Consider the following 24,080-nt stretch of genomic DNA (forward strand, 5'->3'; position numbering starts at 1 on the left):
ACTCTAAGGTGGTTAGTCCGGGCCACCAAAGAGTGCTGCTCCAAGAGACTGGGAAGGCGACTGCGTTGGCAGGTGGCAGGAGGCTCATAAAGGGCCGGGCAGACCCCCACCCCTCCAGGCTTAGCACAGCACCAACAATATTGCCCATGTGGCTCCACGTATTTTAGCTGTTTCCTCATCTGGAAAATGGGGCTAATAGGAGAAGTCCCACAGACCCCAACAAATGGGTTTGTTGATTTAAGGGGCTATATATTCTGGAAAACAATTGTACATAAGAAGTTCCATACATAATAAGCACTCAAAACTGTTGGCTATTGTCATTGAGCGCCAACTCTGTACCGAGCACTTTACATAAAGTCATTTATTTAACGGGTTTATTGTCTCCACTCTCAGGCCCACCCAGCACGGTGACCTCAGGAAAGGGGCAGGGCTAGGATTTGGCTCCTCCTGATTCCCCCTCCCAGCAGGCACCCCCGGCAATTTCTAATGCGCGGAGAGACAGTATCGCGAGCCCCAGTAGTTACGGTTGTAGACTTTATCATGGCGAATGACCAAGAGTTTCCCAAGGGGGAAGGAGGAGTATGGATGCAGCGCTTCTCAGACTTACTTGGTTTTGACCACAGAACTACTCCCAAGCATTTCTGAATTCAGCCCCTCCTCTGGAGGAACACCCTTTGGGAAACATGGGGCCCCTGGCTTTCAATGAGACTTCATGTAGGGTGGGTGTTAGCAGTGGCGCCCTTACAGTTCAGACTCCCATCTCTGAGAAGGTGGCCGTGACCTCTGTCCTTTGTTGCCCACGCGGGGGCTGCCAGGTGCCAGAGCTGGCAGTCCATTTGGGGGCAACGAGCCCCAAGAGGACAAGCCCTTGGTCACTTGCCCAGGTCAGGAGCAGGCCAGAGGCCCGGCTGGGATGAGGATGGCGTGCTCCCAGGCACTGCTCCCACACCGAGGGCGCCAGTGGCCCCACGGCCCAGCAGGGCCCTGGAAGTGCTTTAGACCCGGGAGGCCTCTGGGGGCGGCCTCCGGGGTTCCGTAAGCACCGGAGCCCTGGCCCCTCGCTTCACGGTCACGGAGCAGATAGGACTGCGATTGGGTGTGTGGCTCTGCGAAGAGCCCGTGCGCTGTGTGCGCGGTCGTGCGGGACCGCCGTGCTGTGGGAGCTCTGTGCGAGTACGCCGAGTGCCGGCGGGACGCGCGTGCCGGGGTGCGCTGCGTGCGGGCGGGCCGCGGGCGGGTGTGGCCGCCGTGCGGGCTGCGCGTCTGGGCAGCCGGCGCCGCGTGCCCCGGGGAAGGTGTGTCCCGGCGCGGGCGGGGGTGCTGAGCGTGCGTGGTCGGTCCCCGCCCCGCCGGGAGGCCGGACAGGTGTGGGCGGGCCGCCGGGACCCCGCGGGGCCGGGGCCGGGAGCGCCGGCGGGAAACAGGAAGCGGGGGGGGGGGCGGTGAGGCGCGCGGCCGGAGGGCCGGGAGGCAGGGCGTGCGGGCGGACGTGCGGGTGGCTGGCGGGGCCGGACGCTCGGCCCGGGCCGGGGCGGCGATGTGGGGGGATCCGGGCAGCCCTGGCGGCCGCGGGGACGGGGGCGGAGCCCGGAGCGCCGCGGACACCGCCCCCCTGCGCCGGCGGAGCCGCCGCCCGAGCGCGGACCCGGGAGCCCGAGGCGACTGCGGCGTGCGGGGTGAGTCCCGGGGGCGCGGGGCGCGAGCGCCCGGCGGGGACGCGGGGAGGGGGCTCCGGGGACGACGGGCGGCTGCTCCCGCGGGCGACGTCCCGAGGTGGGGGGGGAATCGGCCGGCGCACCCCGCCCCCGGGCGACCCAGCTGACCCCCGCGCGCCTCTGGCCCGCAGACCCCGAGGACGCGACCATGCCGGGCGGGGCCGAGGCTGGGGAGGCCGAGGAGGAGACTGGGGCCGGCTCCGGGTCCGAGGCGGAGGAGGACGCTTTGTGGGAGCGGATCGAGGGCGTCCGGCACCGGCTGACTCGCGCCCTCAACCCGGCCAAGCTGACGCCCTATCTGCGCCAGTGCCGGGTCATCGACGAGCAGGACGAGGAGGAGGTGCTGAGCACCTACCGCTTCCCGTGCCGTGTCAACCGCACCGGTGAGCCGCGGGGGGCGCGCGGGGTCGGGCCTTCCCGGGGCTGACTGCCCCTACCCTGCCCCGCCCCGCCCCCGAGCGCCGCGCACCGAGCCTTGGCGCTCGAGGCCAGGGGTTCTGGTACCCACCATCCTGCCTCCTGAACCACCATTACGATCCAGCGGGTGTGTGCTGCCCACTCGGGCATCTGGGGTTTATCTATCTTGGACTTTCCTCCCACTTCCTGGGCCCACTTTAGAGCAGGGAGGTGGATGTGGTTGCCAGTGCAGTCTAGATCTGGGACCTCCGGGCATCTTTCCTGTGCCTTTTGATCTCCTGGGTTCTCTCTGCCCTCTACTTCTGTGTACCACACATTCCTTGGGGAGCCGTTTTTCCTTAAGTGCTCAAGAGACATCAAACTTTGTGAGGGTGCCCGTTCCCACAGGGTGTGTCTTTGAACTAGAGTTAGCTAGCAAAGGGATGAGGGTCTAATGGTGGAATTTCAGGCATTGACCGGTGGGGGGAATAATAGTATTTTACTTTGCGTTTGGGGTAGGGGGATTCCTGTGTGCACTTAAAAGGCAGGAAGTATTTGCTGGCCCCGGATCTGTGTGTGTGTGTGTGTGTGTGTGTGTGTGTGTGTGTGTTGGGGGGTGGGCAGGCTGGGGGTTGGGAAGCCGTTGAAACACAGGTGCGTGGCAGGAGGGTCCTGGCTTTCTTGGCTCGGGCAGACAGGCTCTGCCCACTGATGTGTTGAGACAGGCCCCTGTGTGTGTCACTGGCTCAGAAATCTGGGGAAATAAAGTCTGGGGAACGTGGGCCCTGGAGCATGGAGAGGGAAAGGGGGAGGAAGTGGCTCGGCACTGGGGGAAGCCCTGCCCTTGACCCTGGGGCACCCCCTGCCACTCCCCAGGGCGCCTGATGGACATCTTGCGCTGCCGTGGCAAGAGGGGTTATGAGGCCTTCCTGGAATCGCTGGAGTTCTACTACCCCGAGCACTACACACTGCTCACGGGCCAGGAACCTGCCCAGCGCTGCTCCATGATCCTTGGTGAGTGAGTCCGCGGTGGGTGCTGGTGCCTGGGGCACCCATGCAGAGGTTCCTTACCCCATCCCTGTTGTGGAGGCACTTCCGCTATCACTGTTGAACAGATAGGGAAACTGAGGCATGGAGCGACCAGAAGCAGTTTGCCCAAGTTGGGATTCTGATCCATTTTGTCTGAGTTTAGAGCCTGCCCACTTAACATGGCTCTTTCCCCTTAAAATTGTTTTCGGATGCACACATGTCAGGCATACATGGGTTTATAGTTTCCTGTGTAAATAATTCAGACACCCCGGGTAACTTTAGAATAAAAAGAAAAGATCTTTACTTCTTCCTTCAGCTCTGTTCTGCTGGTGACAGTTTGGTGAGTCTCTTCTTTTCTTTGCATTTGCACACACACACACACACACACACACACACGTTCACTTTTCCTGAGAACTGATTTTAGCGATTCTTGCACATCTGGTGCATTATCTGAAATGACTGCACATGTTCCTTAGTGATCTTGTGCCATAAGTCATTTAAGCGACCCCCTGTTCATGGACATCTAGGTTGTTTCTGGTTTTGTAACATGTGCCAGTGATGCCGGGAACATCTTTGTATGTGTATATTTGTGCAAATGGGTGTCTCAGGAGGAGAGGTTCTGGGAAGTAAAATTTCTCAAAGATTGTACGTATTTTAAGTGTTAAATCAGTGTTCATCCCACCAGCAGGGTATGAGTGCCCATTTTGCTGTATCCTCATGAATCCCGGGGACCATTTAAAAATGTTTTTGGCAGTCTCATATGTCAAAGATATCTCATTTTAAATTTGTACTTCATTGAGATGTCATTCACAGCTTACTAGTTAGTAAACCTTGGGCAAATGACTTGACCTTTCGGGGTTCCAGTTTTTTTGTCTTTCAAGTGGTTGTAACAATAGTATCTACCTTATACTGTTGTCATGAGGTTAAGTAAATTATTATATTTACTTAGCACAAAGAATGGAGCCAAATGTTCATGGTTACTATTATTGTCATTATTGTTACGATTTTTATTGCTGGTGAGCTGGAGTATTTTTTCCTTTGTTTATTAACCAATTTTGTCTTGGAACTTGCCTATTAGTTTTTGCCCGTATATTTTTTGGTTTGTGTTTTCTTATTGATTTGTAGGAGCTCTTTTTATATTGTGGCTCTGAATCTTTTGTTATATTTGTTATATTTTCTCCTGCTCCACTTGTTACATTTGAGCTTTTTTGTCACAGCTTTCATTGTTCAGAAGTTTCAGAAATTTTTATATGGATTTGTCCGTTTTTTCTCTTATAGCTCTTATTGATTTGTAGAAGCTGTTTATATATAGTGGCTCTGAGTCATCTGTTACGTTTGTTATACTTTCTCCTGTTCTGCTGTCTATCTTTTAACTTCTTTTGTTACATCTTTTCTTACATTGTTCAGAAGTTAAAAAAAATTTTATATGGATTTGTCCATCTTTTCTCTTATAGGTTCTAGATTTTGTACCTTGATTAGGAAGGCCGCCTCTACTCCAGAATGCTAAAACAACGTTCCAGAATTTCTGTCTAGTGTTTTCACAGTTTGGGTTTTTCGGTGCAGGCTGCTATCCCCCTGGATTTCATCGGCTTGACCTGACGTTTCTCTCCCCTGTCCCTGGCAGATGAGGAGGGGCCGGAAGGCCTGACCCAGTTCCTGATGACGGAGGTGCGACGGCTGCGGGAGGCTCGCAAGAGCCAGCTGCAGCGGGAGCAGCAACTGCAGGCTCGGGGCCGGGTGCTGGAGGAGGAGCGGGCGGGGCTGGAGCAGCGGCTGCGGGAGCAACAGCAGGCTCAGGAGCGCTGCCAGCGCCTCAGGGAGGACTGGGAGGCGGGCAGCCTGGAGCTGCTGCGGCTCAAGGACGAGAACTACATGATCGCCATGCGCCTGGCCCAGCTCAGCGAGGAGAAGAACTCTGCAGTGCTGCGCAGCCGGGACCTGCAGCTGGCGGTAGGCCCCAGGGAGGGGCGGGTGAGGAAGAGTGGGGAAGTGACCTTTGTGAAAACTGACCGTCATGGGGTAGCCGGCCTGTGTCCCAGAGCCACCGTCTCCCAGCTGTCGGACCACGGGGCAGGTCCCGTCCCCATCCTGTGCCTCAGTTTCCTCACCTGTAACACAGGGGGGTTGGTAGCCCTGATGTCGTTGAGTTACGAGGGTGGTTCTCAACGGGGGAAGCATTTGGCTGTGTCTGGAAACGTGTTTGGTGCTCCCAGCGAGGAGTGTGCTCTGGGCCTCTGGGGGGGAGCCCCGGGATGCCGCTGGGCAGCCTGCAGAGCACAGGACAGCCCCCACGGCCCAGAATTACCTAGCCCAAGAGGTTGGTAAGGGCCGAGGTGAAGAAGCAGCCTTGGTTAGTGAGGATTCTAGTTTAAGACCCAGAGTTTGAGACACATGAGTGCCTGGCACCATTAGCACTCAGACCTGGATGGTCATCGGCAGCTGTCATTAAGTGCGACCGCGCTCCACCACCACCCCGGTTATACACGTCATGTCGTGTGATTCCCGCTGAGGCACCAAGCACCAGGTTTCATTTTGAAACATAGGCACTGAAGCCGGGATTGTGGAGGCACTTGCTCAAGGGCACAGAACTGGGAAGCGGCACAGCCTGGCTTGGCACCAGGTCTGCCCGGCACCCACGCTGGCCTCCGCTGCGTGATGCTCTTCTGCCCGCTCCCATCCAGGGGCGGCTGGCCTGCTCCTTCCCGTTGGTGAGTGTGCCTGCACCTCGTCCAGGCCGAGAAGCCGAGCCTGCCTTCTGGGTTCCTTCCTGGGACTCAGTATGGGGGTAAAGCTGGTGTCTTCCCGCTGCAGGGACTTGTCCAAAGGGCTTAGTGAGCGAATGCTTGTCCAGGGTTTAGCAGTGCCAGTGGCACCCAGGAGGCTCTCTCCAACGATACAGTACGAGGTCCATGGGGGGGCTGCTGCCTGTGTGATTTGAAGCCCCCTGTTGCTGCGGTGCTGCGGGTGCGGTGGGTTCCCGGGGACGATGGGTGGCCCGTGGGAGGCCGTAGGTGCTGGTGCATCGGCGCGCCGGAGCCTGTGGCCGTGCGTGCTGGCGGGTTGACGTTTGGGGAGGAGAGAGTCCTGATCGGGGACGTGGAGGCCACTCGTTGAAGACTGCCAGGCGTGCTGAAGAGTGTAGGTGGCTGATGGGAGGGTGTGAGGCTGTCCTCGGAGCATCTGCTCAGTGTTTGGCATGAGATGGGGCTGTCTGAGGCCTGTAGTCTGGCGGCAGACTGAGCAAAGGCGGCCCTGGCAAAAGGCTTCCCTCCCTGTGCCTCAGTTGCCTTCTGGTCCTTGCAGGAGGTCACGGACAAGGCTGCTGGAACCGCGGTCCCACACCTCCCGCCTCAGGCATGGTCCTCTGTTTGCCCTGCACCGGCTCCCTGACTTCAGCAGCTCCACCGGGAGAGGCCGGTGGGGGGACACACTGTGAGCGCCCCCGTTTCTGGATGAGGAAACTGGCTCGGGGAGGTTGGTTAGAGCACTTTCCCGGGAGCCCAGCAGTGAAGGATTTCTGACTTTGCTGTCAGCACTGCTGGGGCCAGACTAGGGTCCCCCCTTCTTTGCCGTGTCTGCTTTTCCTGAGACGGATGTGGGGTGTGCTGTGAGGTTTTCCTGGAAGAAAGGGGTCAGCTACTCAGAGGGGGCAGTGGCACAGCCACCAGCCCCGGGGTGTCAGGAGGGGCATGGCTTGTTTTGTCTTTGGGATGGGTGTAGTTGTGAGTTGGGTCCCCTGAAGTGGCAGATGTGCGTATATGCCCGGGGGGATGTTCTCTGTGTGTGTGTGTGTGTGTGTGTACAGCTGTCTGGGGTCTCCTGGGGTGGGGTAGGGGGATGAAGAAGAGGTGTTGGAGGTGCCTCTGTGTGGCTGCAGATTAGCGGCAGGTGCATGTTCGTATGCCCACCCCGGGTTGAGGTCATCTGCCCCTGGGCAGATAGTGACCGCTTTTCCCCGGTTTAGGGGGTAGAGGGCAAGGGATGAACTTTAACCAGTAGATAAGATTTTCTTTGAACGTAGCTAGCGTAAATTTGCCTTAACTTTTCGGAGCTTTCCTGCCACAGAATTAACCAGAGGTGTTGCAGGAAATGAACAGAGTAACTGATGGCACCTGTCTTGGCTGCTTGGGTCCCCTACCCCCACGGGCAGGTGTGTGGTGGCTGAGATTTAATACCATGTTTTATAAGGTGCAAATTTAATGAGCTCTTATTTCTGAGCAACGTAAACTTCAGGACCGAACACTGTAATTTTGTGCTCAGTGAGTTTGTACGCCAGGATTAGAGGCATCCGCGTTTCCTGGTGTTCGGGGGAAGACTCCCAAGTGGCCTGTCCTCTGAGCTCATCGGGGGCGCCTGCTGGCCGCGGGGCAGGCCGGAGGCCGTAGTGTGTGGGGGCAGTTCATTGGAGAGGGTGTGACCACACTTGCCCTTGTAACTAGCTTTCTCTGGCGGTTCACAAAGCATGTTTTGTGAGGGGAAAGGAATGTGAGAGTCATGAATTTCTTTCTGAGTCCTTTGTGGAGGAGGAGTGGAGCTGCCTGACCCAGCATCCAGACCCGCGAGCGTGTGTGTGTGTGTGTGTGTGTGTGTGTGTGTGTGTGTGTGGCCACGCCTGGCTCTGAGGGATGCAGGGCTACCAGCCATTTCCAAGAGAGGCCAGGGCGCTCCTAGGACACCAGATGTTGGCACGCCTACGCAGAGCACCAGAGGTCATTGTGTCCTTGTCCCAACAGTGACTTCATTTTGTGGCTGACACCTGCTGCTAGTCTTGTCACTGTCCGGCCACCTCAGATCCCACATGGGAAATAACTCTGGCCGGGTGCACTCCTCATCCAGCAAGCAGACTGTGTCACCGTCGGCCAGGCCACCACGCAGCTGCCCACCTACCACGCCACCCCCCTGCCCCGGGCCAGCTTCCGGCGGCCCACACTCAGCTGGTGACAGGTTGGGGTTCTGGGATTTTAGTGAAGGCTGTGAAGACAGCCACCGTCCCACCCCTGGCAGTCCAAAAGCCAGCCTCTGACAGTTTGAAGGCCTCTACCCGTCCACTGTCATGCTGAGTCCGAGGCAGAGCTGGGCCCAGACGCCAGCTCTCCCTGTTCCTGGCGCAGCCCAGCTCTCCTGTCGCGCCGGCCCCTGGATCACCGGCGCTCCGTGTTGGAGCTGTGGGACAGACGAGCCTGTGGGGATGTGCTACACCCGCCCCCAAGTCCTTGAAGCACAGTCCCCTGGGACTCCCCAGCCTGTCCCTTCTTCATAGACCAGTCCGGGGAGGACTCCTGTTCAGGGAACCCTGGAGGCAGGAGGAGTTGAGAGGGTGATTTCTCTCCCTGTGCCCTGGCCGGTGGCCCCTCCCCGGGCTGCGTCCCTCCTGGGGCTGATCCTTGTGTTGGGCCCTAGGTGGATCAGCTGAAGCTCAAGGTGAGCCGGCTGGAGGAGGAGTGCACCCTGCTGCGGAGGGCCAGGGGGCCGCTCCCCGGGGCCGAGGACAAGGAGCCGGACAGCGTGGACCTGGTCTCTGAGCTGCGCGCCGAGAACCAGCGGCTGACCGCGTCCCTGCAGGAGCTTCAGGAAGGCCTGCAGCAGGTACGAGGGGCAGTGGGGGGGAGCGTGTGTGGGGAGGTCAGACCACCAGCTGCTCACTCATCCCCCTGAGGCCCGGAGGATGAGGATTCTGGAGTGGAGATGGAATCCTGGCGGGCGTCTTGTCTTAAGCCCTGAGTGGAGGGTCCTTAGCGCTCAGCTCTCCCTGGGTGTTTGGTCTGGGACCTGGGGGTGGCCCCAGGAAGTCTCTGAACTTCCCGAAACGGTGCACCTGATTTCGTGTGAGCGCTTTTCTGGGGAGAGGCCTGTAGCTTTCCTCAGATTGGTAGAGGAGTCTTTGACCCTGGAAAGGTTCAGATCCCTGAGTCTGGGTGGCCCTGGGGCTTGCTGGGTGTCCCGTGGCTGGTCCGTGGCGGGTCAGTGGCAGTGTGGGCCTGCCGCCTGGGGGATGGGAGCCGGGGCTCCGTTGTATTTCACAGGGTTGGGGTGCCCGGCTGGGGTGTGGGTGTGTGGGCTGGATCTCGGGCCCATGGTCTACCCACCTGCGCCAGGCTCAGCCCCTGTGAAGACCCCTTGTCAGAGGGGTGGGGACAGGCTTTGGAAATAGCACTCGTCAGCTGCCCTGGGCGGTGGGTGGGGGCCAGAGCAAGAGTGAGTGGGCTTGGTTCTCGTTTAGGAATAAAATCCGGGCCAACTTGTGTAAGCACGCCCTCAGCCACTTACTTCATTTCCACCCCAGTTGCTCCCTGGAGGGTGTGCAGGGCTGTGGGCCGCACCCACTCTACAGACGGGGAAACGGAGGTCCAGAGAGATTGAGGCCCTCGGCCAAGGTGGCAGAGCGAGTGGGGCGGAGCTGAGGGCCATGTGTCCCTCTCCCTCCTGCCTTAGTCACGGCGGGCCCTGGGCGAGAGGCTGAGGCGGCCTCTGAACTGTGCTCCTCAGGAAGCGAGCAGGCTGGGGGCCCCAGGCTCAGAACGCATCCTCCTGGACATCCTGGAGCATGACTGGCGGGAGGCTCAGGACAGCAGGCAGGAGCTGTGCCAGAAGCTGCATGCCGTCCAGGGGGAGCTGCAGTGGGCTGAGGAGCTGCGGGACAAGGTAGCGTCTCCCTCGCGCCCCACCCCACCATCCTGCCTTGTCCCGGCCTCGTCCGGGCCTTGTTCTCGCGTTCCTTCTTGCTAACAGCCTGGCTCCTAGGGAGAGGAGGGTACTGCAGCCCACCTACTCTGAGCGTCTGCTGTGTGCCAGGCACCGTGCTAAGAAACCTGCGTTCGTTTGTTCTCGAATGTTGAGACATTGCAGGCAACAAAATAAAGGTTTCTGTTGCTGTAGAGGGTAAATTCTCATAGGGGAGACCAACAGTACTCTGTGCACATAATCCTAAGTCAGTTACTTCACATAGCAGAGGGCAAGTGCTGGGCAAGAAGCAGAGCAGCAGGTCAGATCCCAGTTTAAATGGGGAGGCCAGGGTGGCCTGGGAGGGTGTCATTGTTAGGATTATCCCCGTTTTACACGGTAGGCCACTGAGGCCCAGGGAGGGGAAGTCAGTCTGTGGCCCAGGCCACCCAGCTGGGGAGGTGGGCCCTTGTGCTTGAGGCTCAGGCCTCTCTTCCTGGACCCGCTGAGCATCTGCTGGTGAGCTTGCCCCGGTGCCCGGCCCCGTGGTCTGACCCGGGTGCTCGTCCCGGCCGGCCCCACCCTGCCCGGCCTGCAGTACCTGCAGGAGATGGAGGACCTGCGGCTGAAGCATCGCACGCTGCAGAAGGACTGCGACCTCTACAAGCACCGAATGGCCACGGTCCTGGCCCAGCTGGAGGAGATCGAGAAGGAGCGGGACCAGGTGAGGCCAGCCGCTGGTTCTCATACTCAGGAGGACGGGGAGAAGCGGGACTGGGGTTGTAGATGGAGACTTTCCCGGGGCTCGGACGGGTCTGGGAGGGGCAGGGAGGCCCGCCGAAGCACAGACTCTGGCCTTTAAGCACTCGAGATCCATCAGCCCCGCCCCCTGAACACACCTGCCTCACCTGAGCTCCGCGTTCAGGAAAGCTGGTCCTGGCACCTGTCAATTCCGAATCCCTTCTTCCCTTCATGTCAAGGACAAGGCCAACACGGGGAGGCACTTGCAAATATTTGCCGGCGAAGAAATTCGCTGGAGTTCTGACTCCTGGGCCCTGGGTCTCATGGTCTTCATCTCCTGTGGCCACAGGGCGGGCCATCTCCTCCTGGTCCCCTGCCTTCCTTGTGGAGGGCTCCCCATGCAGGGGGCAGGGCAGGAGGTTTTGTCCTTGCACCAAGTTCGAATCCCACTAGAGCGAGCCTCAGGGACCACTGGTGGGCATGGTGAAAGTGCAGGTGACCTGGTGGTCTGGGGTGGGCCCAGGACCCTGCACTGCCTCTGGCCCCCATGCCCCCTGAGGCATTGGGGGGCAGGTCCCGGCCATTGTCCCAGCTCCCAGGGACCCTGGTCTTCATGGTGGGGACAAGCGCTTTGGGTGCGGTGTGCTGGGTTTGAATCCCAGCTGCTCCGCTAGCCCGGGATGCTGTGAGTGAAGCCCCGGGCACACAGTGGGTTTCCCAGAAGAGGCTTAAGTTGCTCTTGGGAGACGGCAAGAGCCTGGACCCGGCACCTCCACCACCTGAGTTTGAATCCCAGCTCTGTCCCTGCTGGCTGGGCCGTCTGTAAAATGAGAATAAAAAGAACGTCCACCTTGGAAAGTTTGTGTGAAGGTTAAATGAGGTCATATTTAGCACAGGGCACCCAGGAAGGGCTTACTACCTGTTAGCTGCTGGTCTTGTTGACCCCCACCCCATCCCAGAGGGTAGAGGGCAGGACAGTTGGGCCAGTGTGGCCCCTTCACCCTCGCTGCCCGCTCTCCCCAGGCCATCCAGAGCCGTGACCGGATCCAGCTGCAGTACTCCCAGAGCCTCATCGAGAAGGACCAGTACCGCAAGCAGGTGCGGGGCCTGGAGGCTGAGCGGGATGAGCTGCTGACCACGCTCACCAGCCTGGAGGGCGCCAAGGCCCTGCTGGAGGCACAGCTGCAACGGGTCCAGGGCGGCCCCTGCCTCAAGGTGAGCGGGGTCAGGGGGACAGGGGTTCTGGTGGGAATGCTGGGGTCCCGGCAAGACCTCTTGGCCGGGGTTGGGAACATGCAGGACCCGGTGGGAGACATCAGCCCCGGGGGTGGGACTCCGCAGGACCCAGTGGGAACCCTCGGCTGGGCTCAGGAAGATGCAGGTTCCGGGAGGAAATACGTGGGTCCTGGCTGGAGCCCTCCCCCTGGGTCAAGAACCTGCTGGTCTGGGACGGAGCCCTTGGGCAGGACGGAGAATACGCAGGTCTGGTGGAGCTTTCCGCTGGGGTGGGTTGGTGCATCAGGGGACGGGAAAGGGGCACGTGTGTCTCCAAGTCTCTGGGGTTGCTCCTGGGGCACCAGGAATAGTGAAGTTTGTTTTTGCATATGCTTGGAGAAGCCCGGCTGCAGGAAGGCCTGAAAGCCCCTCAGAGACCAGCTAGTCCAATTCCCTCATTGTATAGGGCCCAGAGAGTGTCAGGGGCTTGCTCAAGGTCACACAGCCAGCCAGCGCCCCTCTCAACCAGATATTAGTCCTTGGACCTCTGTCAGGAACTCTGCCTTTTCCTATCTTGGGTTTGCTTGAAGATGATCCCTTGGCCCTGCATTTGATGCATGAAGCCTGGAGGAATAGAACAAAGGAAGCATGAATCTGTCTCCTCTCACTTAAAATTCTCAGTGGCTTTTTTGTTTTTAGGTAAAGACAAAGCCCCTTATCAGGCCCTAGAGACCTGAAAGGTGGGCCCCTTCCTCCTTCGAACCTTGTTCTCTGGGTCACAATCTTTTAATTCCTGGATTGTGTCACAGCCCTGCCCCAGGGCCTTTGTGCATACCATTCCATCTGCCTGGACCATCCTCCCCAACTTTATCTGCTTAACGCCTACTTATCCTTGAGTCCTCAGTTCAAACCACACTTTCTCTAGAAAGCACTCCGTTGCCCCCAGGTAGGTTGGGCCCTTTGAGTGCCTTCCCCACACTGGGCACCTTCCTTCTCTGCTCTCTTGGCAGTGTGGGGTTATTTCCTTAATCAGCTTGCTTGTTTACAGTCAGTCTGCTCTAGGCTGTGAGCTCGGTGAGGGCAGGGATCCAGTTGTCTCATTCCCTGCTCTGTCCCTGCTCCTCCGGGCATCCAGTAAATGCCTGTGGCTGACCCTTGACCCTTGCCCCGCCCTGCTCACCTCCTCTCTCCCCTTCCTCTCCCAGGCTTGTGCCTCCTCCCATTCCCTGTGCTCCAACCTCAGCAGCACCTGGAGCCTCAGTGAGTTCCCCCCGCTGCTGGGAGGCCCGGAAGCAGCTGGGGAGGCGGCCATTATGGGGGGATCCGAGCCCCACACCTCGGTAAGACACCTGCCCTCCCGGAGTGTGGTGGGGGCGGGGTACGGATGCTAATAGTGTTCATGTGACGTAATTACTAATATGTGGAGTGCTGTCCAGTTTGTCGACAGTCCCATTTCACATGTGAGGACGTTGAGGCCCCCAAGTGCCTTAATTAAGCTCGCCCAGAGCCAGCTCAGTGCTGGGCCTGGGTGCCAGGAGACTTGGGACCCCCCACTGTACTCTTGCAGAGCCCACACCTCCGCCCTGGGCCCTACTTGTCTGTCACCTGTGGAATGGGCACAAAGTAGGGGTGTTGAGGTGTGGGAGATGCCGTGGAGGTGACCCAGACCCTGTCGTGGCCTGTTGGCAGGAGGAGGCGACAGACAGCGAGAAGGAGATCAATCGGCTCTCCATAATGCCCTTCCCCCCAAGCGCTGGCTCCATCCTCCGCCGGCAGCGTGAGGAGGACCCTGCACCCCCGAAGAGGTAAACAGGATGGGGAGAAAGCAGTGGAGGCTCAGGGACGTGCTGCTGCTGTTTCTCCAAACAGCCATCTCCCGGAATCCCTAGGAATCCCTAGCACCAGCGTCGGGGCTGGGCCAGCACCTCCCTTGATGGCTCTTCAATGGCTGGGGCGCTGGGGACTCAGGTCCCAGGAGTCACAGCCGTGACCCAGGTCAGGGGCTAAGACAAGGCCAGAGGGCGGAGTGGGCTTCACCCCTGGGGAGCACCCTGGCAGGAGAGCCCCTGGAGGGCAAGCCTCAATGATCCTAAACCCCGGGGGATGTCTAGGTGGTTCAGGACTAGGGGACATAGAGAATGTTCCAAGGGGTCAGGGGCCTCAGGCAAGAAAGCCAGGCCCCACGTTCAGAGCGGCAAACGGGGTCCAGAAGAGCCAGGCTGTGTCTGCTGGTGGCAAGACCAAGGGCAGGGGCTGGTATATGTCCCCGTCACAGCTTTTTCCGGGCAAGTTGCCCTTGATTTGTTCCCTTACGGACGTTGGGCACAGGAGGCCGTGATCAACGTGGACTTGATTGATCTGATGAGCGCGTCCCCTGTGACTAGGGTGTGTGATGAGGAAGGCACCTGGGAGTCACGAATGACAAAGGCAGAAAGTAGGGGTGAGGCGAGGGGTAAGGTGAGAGGTCAGGAGAGGGTGGCATTTCAGGACAGGCCAGGGGGCATTCTAGGTGGGAGGACGTGGGACGGAGGTCAGGATCTTAGCTCCTTGCCCTGTGAGTTGAGGGTTGCTCATTGGCACACTTGCCCTGTGCTTGGGACCCCCGCCTTGGCTGTAGCCTCTGTGTGCTTGGGGGCTGCAGGACCTCTTGGTGGCCAGGGTGCAGGAGGAGTGGAGTGGGGCAGAGTGCTCCCTGTGCCTCAGCTCCTGCCTCCCCCCCACCCCCAGGTCCTTCAGCAGCATGTCCGACATCACAGGTAATGACCCTCTGGGACTCCGTGGGGAGGGCTCAACTGTGGGGGGGTGGCTTTCCAGCCCACCTGAGGCCTGAACTGCTGGCTCTGCCCTTGGCTCCCCTTCCTGAGGCCCCCCTGTGCCCTGGCCAGGCAGGGGAGGCTGTGCTCAGGAAGACCCTGGGTGGGGAGTCGGGCCATGCCACTCCCCCTGAGCCCAGGCCTGCTCCTCTCTCCCATGCCTGGCTGTGCTATACGGGCTCCTTGGTCCCAGGCCTCCCTCCACTCTCTCCAGGGTCACCCTGGCCCAGCCCTGAGCCCTGCGGGTCCAGTGTCCTTCTGGGGCCTCAAACCTGCTAAGGTCCTGGGCAGTCCCTGGGCTCCAGGGGCTCACCCCCTTCTCACAGGCCCTGGTTTCTTGGTCTGGCACCCCAGAACCTCACTTCCTCCCCCCCCACCCCACCCCTGCCCAGGGAGTGTTACGCTTAAGCCCTGGTCTCCTGGCCTCTCCTCGTCTTCGTCTTCCGATAGCGTGTGGCCTTTGGGGAAGCCCGACGGCCCCCTGGCCAGAGGCTGTGGCCTGGATCTCCTCAACAGGTACCGTGGCTGCCTGGGGTGGTGGAGCTGGGGGGGGTGGGGGGGCGGAGGGACAGGGTCGGGTGGGAGTTCAGTGGGGGGGCCAGGGGGGTGGGAGGGTCAGGCTCCTGGAGCAGGGCAGGGGTGGGGTGGGAGGGAATAACAGCTCAGCCTCGGCCTCATGCACCTTTAGAATAGTCAGGCTTTTAGAGACCTGGGATTCAAATCCTGTCGCTGCTGCTCATCATCTGGGTGACTTGGGCTGGTCACTTCTTTATCTGGGTCTCCGTTTCCTCTGCCGAAGGCGGTCAGTGATCTCTTCGGCATGGGGGTGGTTTGGGGGTTTAGGACTCGTGTCAGGAAAGTAGCCTGCTTTGCCAGGCATGTTAATAGGTACTCAGTAAATGGTAATTGTTACTCATTTCCCCGGCTCCGAGCTCCCAGCAGAGCTTCGTGCTGTGGGTGGGGTGGGGCCACCATGGGAGCCCTGCAGCTGGGCTGGCCACAACCCGTGACAAGAGTCACGAAACAGATGGGCTCAGCATGCACTGCAGGCGAAGTGCTCTGTCAGTGTTGACTGGAGAGTGACCTCCCTGGTCAGGCTCGCGAGTGACCTCCCTGGTCAGGCTCGCTGGTGGGTCTCGGGAGGGCGGGCGAGAGAGGAGGCCGTGCTGAGAATGTGGCCTTGGAACTCAGGTAGGGAGGGCAGCTGGGGAAGAGCAGAGGGCAGAGGCTGTCCAGGCAGAGCCCGGAGCTTGGCTCTGACTGGAGCGGGAGGGGGAGGGGGCCGGGCAGGCTCAGTGAGTCAGGCTGGCGGTGTGAGTCAGGCGGGAAAGTGTGGACTTTGGCTTCTACACTCTGCTCCGGAAAACGCGGCAAGGTTTGGCTGTTACGGCTGGCTGCTTCACATTATTCTCTCCATTCGGGGAGGTGGGTGTTGTTAGGATCATCCCTGTTGTATAGAGGAGAAAATCGAGGCTCAGAGAGGTCAAGCCACTTGCCTGAGGTCGCACAGCTGGGAAGCGCCAGGGCCGGGGTCCCCAGTGACCCGGTCGGATTTGGGTTTGGGAGAGGGCGTACGAGGCGCGGAACGTCAGAGCTGGACGCGTGGGGGTGCGGGATGCAGAGGATGGGCCACACAAGAAATTGGGGCAGAGCAGGAACAGGGGCCTGAGCAGCTTGGCCAGGCCCTGGTCCAGGCCCCTGCCCCCACTCTTGCCCTCCGGCAGCAGGCCCAGTACGACATTGTTTCTCCCTGTGCAGGACGTGCTTCTGGGGGAAGGGGCGGAGGCGCCTCCCTTCCTGCCTGCTTCCCTTCCTCCAGCGCGGCCCGCAGCAGGGGTCCTGGCTGCTGTCCACGGGGCACCGGGGCAGGAGGTTCTGGCCCAGCCCCCGCCCGGGGCCTGGGATCCCAGGGGCCCCCTCTGCAGTTCCTGGGGAGGAGTGGGGCGAGAGAACGCACTGGGGTGGTGGACTGAAAGACGTGGATAGATTGGGGGGCAGCGGGGATCCCGGACTGGTGTGTGGGCTGCTGCCTGCGTGCGTGTGTGTCCCGGGCCGGTGTTACCATGCAGAGCACAGTGGGGAAGAACAGACACTGGGGCTCTGTCACCTGCTACAGAGGGATATTGGGCAAGTCACTGTATTTCCCACGGCCTTGGTTTCCAGCTCTGTAAAATGGGGTTGTCGTGGGGTTCCAGGGTCCCCATTAGAGTGTTTGGAGCAGTGCCTGGCTCAGAGCGAGTGGTAATGGTAGCTCTCTGCTCTTGTGATTGGTGCTGCTCAGTTTCCACAAAAGCCCTGCAAGGCTGGTGCGTTTAGCCCCATTATACAGATGACAACACTGAGGCCCAGGGGGAGTCAGGAATTTGTCTCAAGGCCACTCGGTGGTGGAGTTGGGGATTCCGTGGTACCTTCCTTCCGGCTAAGCGATTTTCACCTCATGCTTGTGGTCTGTGCACACTGTGTGCTGGGCCTTTGCAGCCTCCCGGTCTCCCCTGCCCTTCTGGGCTCCCAGAGCCCTGGGGCAGGGCAGGGGATGCTGGAACAGTGGGTGTGCTGGGGCAGGCTGGAGGCTGGATGGACACCCAGGCAGGCGGGGAGATAGGAGGAGCCAGAGAGTGTAAGTGGGGTGCTGAGGGGGGCAAGCGCTGGGCGAGGGTTGCTGGGTGAATGTCAGGGTGGGTCTCCCTGGCAGGCCCCTGCCCCCACCCACACTGGTCACATGGATGCCACATCTCTGGCACCAGCTGCCCTTGCCCAGAGAGATTATCGCTCTCCTCCACCACCCACTGGCTGGGCAACCCTTGTCAAGTTATAACTTCCCTGTGCCTCAGTTTCCCTCTTCTCTAACATGGAGGCTCACAGATGGTTCCCATGGGGCTGTCAGGAGGGTTAAATGAGGTAAGTTATGTGACAGGCTTGAGTCTGAGCTTCATAGGTCCCTGGCCTGGAACAGAGCAGTCATGTGCCCGGCCTAGAGGTCTTCCCACAGTGCACTGGGGCGGGGGAGCACTCATCCGGGTTACTCGGCCCATCACTGCTCAGAGTGGGCAGAGTGAAGGACTGGCCCCGTTTCCCTCTGTGACCCGACTCCTCACTGGACACGGGGGGGAGGGGCTGGGAGTTGGGGACCCCATCCTTCCCACCACTCACAGGGAGGGTTGGGGTCAGTCAGGTTGTGTTGCTAGAGACCCAGGAGTCCAGAGGTTGGAGCAGGCAGCCCCGCGCCCCCCGCCATGCACTTGTCTGCTGAGACCTGGTGCTGAGAGGGATCCAATTGGACCTGGCCCCAGGGAGCCCCCAGGTGGACACTCCCGCCTTCCCCAGGGGGGCCATGGAGGCACAGAGAAGTCACATGGTCCCTCAGGGAGTTGGGCAAGGGTGTCCTGCCTCAGGGCAGTGCCTGAGCTGTGTTGGCGTGGGGTTTCAGGGATTGCAGGGCGGGGGATGGGGGTGGTGTGCCAGGGCAGAGGGTGGGGGGCGAGCAAGTGGGACGGGGAAGGGCTGAGTGCAGGCTGCTGGCTGGGCTCTTGACTGGGGAAGCCATGATGCTCGGTTCTCTGTGGGTCTGGAACAGGTGGGGAAAGTGGGGGCCACACCTAAGAACAGTAGACGTCCAGTTTTGATTGGGCACGCAGTGTTACCTGGCCACGTTCGAAGAGCACTCCACGTTTAATTGAGTCCCATGATGGGGTGGGTGGATGCTGCTGGGGCTGCGGAGGACCAGAGGCTGAGCAGCCAGGCCGTCTGGCCCCAGAGCCCCTGCCGGTGCCACTTTCCTCAGACTCCCCTGATGGCACCCCACAGCGACAGACACCCAGTACACATGCCCGAAAAGGATCGTGAGACAATAGTTAAGATTTACTCGAAGCGCGGCTGGCTTACATTTTCCATTCCATTCCAATCAGAAACAGCGCTGGCCATGACCTTGTGAATTTCACAAGCCTCCTGGGGCCAGGCCTGCAGCTCTGCAGCTGGGTGTTCCTTGGAGCCCTCTGGTTTCCATTCTACCCGCATGATCTTTACATTTGTCTGACCGTCATACCTGTGGTGGGAGAAGATGCCATTACTGTCCTGGCTTTATGGATGTGGTGACAGAATCAAACAGCCAGCTCGCTCGTCCAAATCCGGGGCCCAGTTAATGCTGGGTGTGGAGCAGGACTGTGTTTCTCCAGCCGTGGGGCAACCTAGCCTGGCCCAGCCTCCGGCCTCCCATCTCTGGCAGGGCTACCTCCATGCAGCCAGGACAGTCCCGGGCCGAAGGAGTCCATGAAGGCAGCGCGGATGCCTCTGCCCACCCCCCCACCCCGTCCAGCTGCGGCCCCTCGGGTTTGGCTGTTTTGACTGAGGGCGTAGAAGCCGAGAAAGGCTTGGGGGGTCGGGGGGGCGGTCAGAGTTCCCTGCTCCCCACTGGTGCTGATTGGGTTAAAGTCCCTGTAGCCTTGCTAATCCCATGCTGGCAGCAGGGGTCAGTGTGGCTGCGTGGGCTGCAGTTGTGGGGGGGCGATGGGGAGGCGGGGGACACTCTGGCCTTTCCTCTTCCCTGATGCTCTGGCCTGGCTGGGGGGAGAGTCAGGGAAGGGAATTCCAGGCAACTGTCTCTGAGCTGGCCCCTGGGCCTTAGCAGTTCTCTCCAGGGGCAGGAAGAATGCTGCCAACATGGGGATCTGGGTGACTCTGTCTTAACTGCCAGTGGTTTCCACTGCCCACGGGGAAGGCCAGACACCTTCATTCTGTGCCCTCTGCGGGCTGGCTCCAGCTAGCCCTTTCTGGGAGCTGTCTCCCATGGTGTTAAATTAGCTAATTAGGACAAGGAGCTTAGCATGGCGTCTGGCACATGGGGAGCACTCAGTAAGTGTTCGCTGTTGCTATTATTACTGTTGTTACTGAATCCTTCCCCACATCCTGTATTCTGCCCTCCGCACCTCTGCCCCTGCCAGCCCTTCAGGAACACCACCTCCTCTCTGTCTATTCCCGAAGTGCCTCTCCTCTCCACCACGGTGTAGCCCCGCGGCCTCTTCCTCTGGGAAGCTGCTCCCCTCTGTGCTCCCACGGCTGGCTGTAACCGTCTCTGGTCTGTGTTATGTTCTAATGGTGACCTTCCTCCCTCAACTGTGAGCATAACAAGCTTTTATTAGTTGTCTGCTGTGTGCCAGTCATGGTGTTTGGTGCTAGGGACCCGGAGCTGAGCATGATAGCAGGCTGGTTCCGAGGGGGTTTTCTTGGCCAGGTGCAGATGGTGCGGCCCTACGGGAAAAGCTCTGCCTCACATGTGCAGGGGGCTGGGAGGGAGAGGTCGCTTTGGAACTGAGCTTTGCAGGATGAGCGGAATTCACCAGGCAGAGAAGAGGGGGAAGGGCGTTCCAGCAGCGCGGCAGGTGCAGTGGCCCCAGGGGTGGGAGTCATGGCACACTGGGGGGATTGCTGTGATGGTTCTCCCAAGAAGGTTGAACCGCGTGGAAATACTGACTGAACTCTAATTCCCCTCTCCCTTCTCTCTTCCCAGGTCTCTGGCCATCCGGGTGTCTTGCCGGAGCCCCCCGGGGGGGCCCGAGTCCCAGGACAAGGGCGCAGATGGCCTGTCGTTCCTTGGGGACAGCTGGTCTGGGGCCATGGTGCGGAGGGTGCTCTCTGGGCCAGGGTCTGCCAGGGCGGAGTCCAGAGAGGTGTGATCCTGCCCTTCTGAGTTGGGGGTGGAGCCAATGCATTGGCTGGGGCTGGAGCCCTCTGATTGGTGGATCTGGGTCACTGGGCGGTGTTTCTGGGGGTTGACCAAAGCAGAGGCAGGCTCAGAGATGACGCTCGCGTTGCCCTACCTCAACCAGCGGGACATTAAATCTGATCAGGCAGGTGGGCTGGGAGGTGGGGCAAACTGACAGCACCTCGACAGATCTCCACCCTTAAACATGGGAGAGACCAGGATGTGCCAGCCTGGTTCGGGAGTCCTGTGGATGGGAGAAGGGCCTGGTTGGGACAGGCATCCTGGCAGGTGGGGGCATCTGAATTATGGGACACGTCATCCCCACCCCAGTCTTCCTCCAGCCCCAGGGCTGTGTTGCCCTGGGAAGCTCACTTCTTTCCCTGCCTGCCTGGGTTTTCTCCCAGCCAAGGGCCGAGGCTGCTGGCCTGGAGGGGGCAGGTGTGGAAGGTGAGGTCCAGCAGAGGACATTGCCCTGGAGCCAGGTGTCCACGTTCCCCTTCCTGATGGACTTCAAGGGTAAGTCTGGTCCGGGGCGGGGAGGAACTGGGGACTCCGGGTCCTAGAGGGATGGAGCTGAGAGCCCAAAAGAGCTTGTCCAGCCCATTGTGTAGGTGGGACACCCAAGGCACGAGGGAGAGAGAGACAAGACACTTCGCTGCCTGACTCTCGGCAGTGCCCTTCCCTCCTGCACTGCGGTCCCCTTGCTGGTTGCCCATCTCCTCCTCAGTAAGGAGCTTACTGTGAAAGGAGCACTAGACAGGAGTCCAGAGACCTGGGTTCAAGTCCTGGTTCTGTTCCTAGTGGGCTTTGTGGCCTTGGGCAGGTGCCTGCCCTCTCTGGGCCTCAGGCTCTGACTTTAAGAAGGAGAAGGTAGGGTTTTGGCAGCCCAGGCCTTGAAAGGGGCATGTCTGTGGCCCGAGGCTGCTCCCTGACTTTGTCGTCCTCTTGCCTGCCCTGCTGCCCCTGCCCTTCCCACATTCAGCCTGTCAGTCCTTCCACGAGGCCCTCGACGCCTGGACAAAGGGGCTGAGCACCGAGCCCTTCTATATCCGAGCCAACCTTACCCTGCCGGAGCGAGCAGACCCTCACGCCCTGTGTGTGAAAGCCCAGGAGATCCTGCGTCTGGTGGACCCGGTGTACAAGCGGCGGCAGGAGTGGTTTTGCACCCGGGTCGACCCCCTGACGCTGTGGGACCTGGACCGGGGCACTGTGCCCAATTACCAGAGGTGATGCAGACCTGGGAGTCTGGGCACAGGTGCCACAGGGAGCCCGGAGCAGGCTGGGAGACTTTTCCCCTCTTCCTGCAACCCCTCACAATCCTCTGGGACAGGATGAGGGGGGCCGGAGGGGGCCTCCCTTTCTCCCTACAAATGCATGACGTGTGTCCCCCACCTCTACCCCACAGAGCCCAGCAGCTCCTAGAAGTTCAGGAGAAAGGCCTGCCCTCCAGCCGCCACCGAGGGTCCCGGAGTAATGTAAGCGGTACCGGGTGGGCTGGCAAGGGCCTGGGGCAAGGGACTGCCAGGGGTGGGCTCCCAAAGGGAGAGGCCGGGTTCCATTCTCTGGAAGCCCTGCGGGGAGAAGGGGAGGGAAGCCCCCACCTCGCTCCTTCTCCTGGACGTGGTTGATGGTCTACTGCATGCCGGGCAAACAGAGCAACGGCGGGGCTTGCTGGCCAGGGGTGTTGAGAGGGTTAAAGGAGGTGGCGGGTGCCCGGTGCTCAGGAGCTGGCCTGGCCACCATAAGCACTTGACAGAGCAGCAGTCTCTCCTTTTTCCAGTCCCCGGATAAGGGCTGGGCTGGGTGAACCTCCCTGTGTCAACACGGGCAAAGTGAGGCTCGGAGAAGTAAAAATAACTCAAGAGGCCATGGTGCTTAAGGGGATGAGAACTCGGGCTCTGGAGCCAGGCTGCCCAGGCTCGAATCCCAGCTCTGCCACGTGCCTCGCCACCTTGGACCAGCACCTGACCCTCCCTTGAGGCTCTGTTTCCTCCTTTGTGAAATGGAGGAGTTACGTTGCCTGCCTCGCGGCGGGCTTCAGTGAGCTCCTGACATCTGGGGCTTAGTGAGAGTCTGTCACATTGTAGCCACTTGACACCTGGTAGGTAGCTGTTGGTGTGATTGGTGCTGTCTTTATTGTTGTTCTTTTCTTCTTACACCAGGTCACATTGCTAATTCATTGGAAGGGGTCCCAAAGTTTGTCTCTTATGTGACATTAGCTTCCTTGGGTCCCTGGGCCTCGGTTTCCCCATCTGTAAAGTCCGGGGGGGGGGTAGACCTCAGGCGCCTCTAACTGGTACTGACAAGCTTGCTTCCCTGGGCCCATAGGGATGGTTGCCGTCGCCTGCCTGTGGTGGGGGGCTCTGCACTGGGCTGGGTGAGGGCAGGAGAAGGCCTGGTGGGGAGGGGACCCTTCTGCTGACCCAAGCTCTTCCACAGATCCCGGACAGCAGGGGCAGCCCGGCCCCCTCTGCCAGGGGTCCCGTCCAGCCTCTCCTCCCTGAGGGTGGGATGGAACTGGGCTCTCAGGGCCTCCTCTTTCTCTGCCCCCTCCCCAGCTGAAGAAGCGAGCCCTGGACCAACTCCGGTTGGTGAAGCCCAAACAGGGGGGAAGCTCCGCGGGGGCTTCTCCAGAGCAGCTGTTGCTGGAGCCCTGCTCAGGTGAGCGCACTGTGGCCAAGGCATGTCCTGTGCTGGTCACGGCGTCCACGAGTGTGCACGTGTGGGGGGCCTGGGAACTTGGTGGTCCCTTTGGCTCCTCCAGCGGGGAACAGGGCGTCCAGGGATCTGAGAGGCTCCCCGTGGGGGGCACATGGGCCACCAGGGTGGAGGGAGCCAGTCAGAGGAGGCACACGTGTGCAAGTGTGATTGTGGGTCTGTATGATTTTGGGGCACACATGAGCACAGCTCTGTTCTTGTCTGGCAGAGCGGGTGTCTCTGCGCTTCTCACATGTGTGTGCTGGCGGGCGCCACGAAGAGCCCAGAGTGGGTTTCTGGAGGCAGAAGGGGAGGCCTTGGGTCGGATCAGGGAGAAGGGCTTGGGGGAGCCCAGATGAGGGGTAGCAATCCTGAGAGGCAAGAAGATGGTGGTTAGGGAAGACTTCCTGGAAGGGAAATTAAGGTAGGGTTTTCAGGGATGAAGAGGAGTTTGTTCCAGGCACAAGGCACAGCCGTGCAAAGGCACCGAGGTATAGCTGTGTGTGATGTGTGTGCAGGCCATTGAATACAGCAAGTGCCTATCAAACACCAGGTCTGTCACGAATTGTGCTTGGTCCAGGGGACACCGTGGCACTTCCCCTTGGAGCACACTGCCTAGTGGGGGGGGGTGCAGCTGCCTGCCAGTCAGATAATTCTACCTGCAAACGTGATTACAAAGTGCGGCACGTGTACTAGAGGAGAACTGGGTGTGTTGGGGCGCATGCCGGAGACCCTGCATGGCTGGGGACCAGGGAAGGTATAACCGGGGCTCTGAAGGGAGAGTTGGGGTTATGTGGGCCGGGAGATGCTGGAGTGCGGCTAGGCCTCCCCAAGTCATGCAGAAGCCCTGTGATTGGAGGCAGTCGATCCATGTGTTGGGGCACGGGACTTGCCGCCTCTCTAGGCTCTGGCAGGGCTGGGTCACCCATGTGGAGGATGTGGCCTTCTTCCCGAGGGTCGTGGAGAGTCACTGGCACATTGAAAGCAGGGGAGTAACTCGATCTGACTTTCGTTTTAAAGCCTCTTTCTGACCGCTGAGAGAATGGTCTGGAGCGGACAAGGGTGAGGTGGGGGATAGGGCTCGATGCTGCTGTAGAGGCGCCAGCCAGGAGGGGG

At 60.1% G+C, this 24,080-nt stretch overlaps 1 protein-coding gene across 2 annotated transcripts in view; it reads left to right on the forward strand.

Moving 5' to 3' along the window:
* Positions 1–1,452: 1,452 nt before the first annotated feature.
* The window catches only part of CARD10 (caspase recruitment domain family member 10), a 26,491-nt gene continuing 3,863 nt past the window's right edge, over positions 1,453–24,080 (forward strand). The window contains exons 1-17 of one of the 2 annotated variants that reach the window (XM_025881588.2): positions 1,453–1,676; positions 1,847–2,098; positions 2,988–3,125; positions 4,765–5,090; positions 8,541–8,726; positions 9,627–9,782; positions 10,399–10,524; positions 11,565–11,756; positions 12,962–13,096; positions 13,446–13,561; positions 14,484–14,512; positions 14,962–15,085; positions 20,073–20,232; positions 20,672–20,783; positions 21,250–21,493; positions 21,673–21,742; positions 22,826–22,928. In XM_025881588.2, the coding sequence (XP_025737373.1) occupies positions 1,538–1,676; positions 1,847–2,098; positions 2,988–3,125; positions 4,765–5,090; positions 8,541–8,726; positions 9,627–9,782; positions 10,399–10,524; positions 11,565–11,756; positions 12,962–13,096; positions 13,446–13,561; positions 14,484–14,512; positions 14,962–15,085; positions 20,073–20,232; positions 20,672–20,783; positions 21,250–21,493; positions 21,673–21,742; positions 22,826–22,928 (2,608 nt within the window). In that variant the 5' untranslated portion in view covers positions 1,453–1,537. The remainder of the gene's footprint in view (positions 1,677–1,846; positions 2,099–2,987; positions 3,126–4,764; positions 5,091–8,540; positions 8,727–9,626; positions 9,783–10,398; positions 10,525–11,564; positions 11,757–12,961; positions 13,097–13,445; positions 13,562–14,483; positions 14,513–14,961; positions 15,086–20,072; positions 20,233–20,671; positions 20,784–21,249; positions 21,494–21,672; positions 21,743–22,825; positions 22,929–24,080) is intronic. The other variant, XM_025881587.2, reaches the window with a different exon arrangement.

This window comes from Callorhinus ursinus, unplaced genomic scaffold, assembly GCF_003265705.2.
Source record: "Callorhinus ursinus isolate GAN/ISIS: 27379988/994484 unplaced genomic scaffold, GSC_fseal_2.0 scaffold48, whole genome shotgun sequence".
NCBI lineage: Eukaryota > Metazoa > Chordata > Mammalia > Carnivora > Otariidae > Callorhinus > Callorhinus ursinus.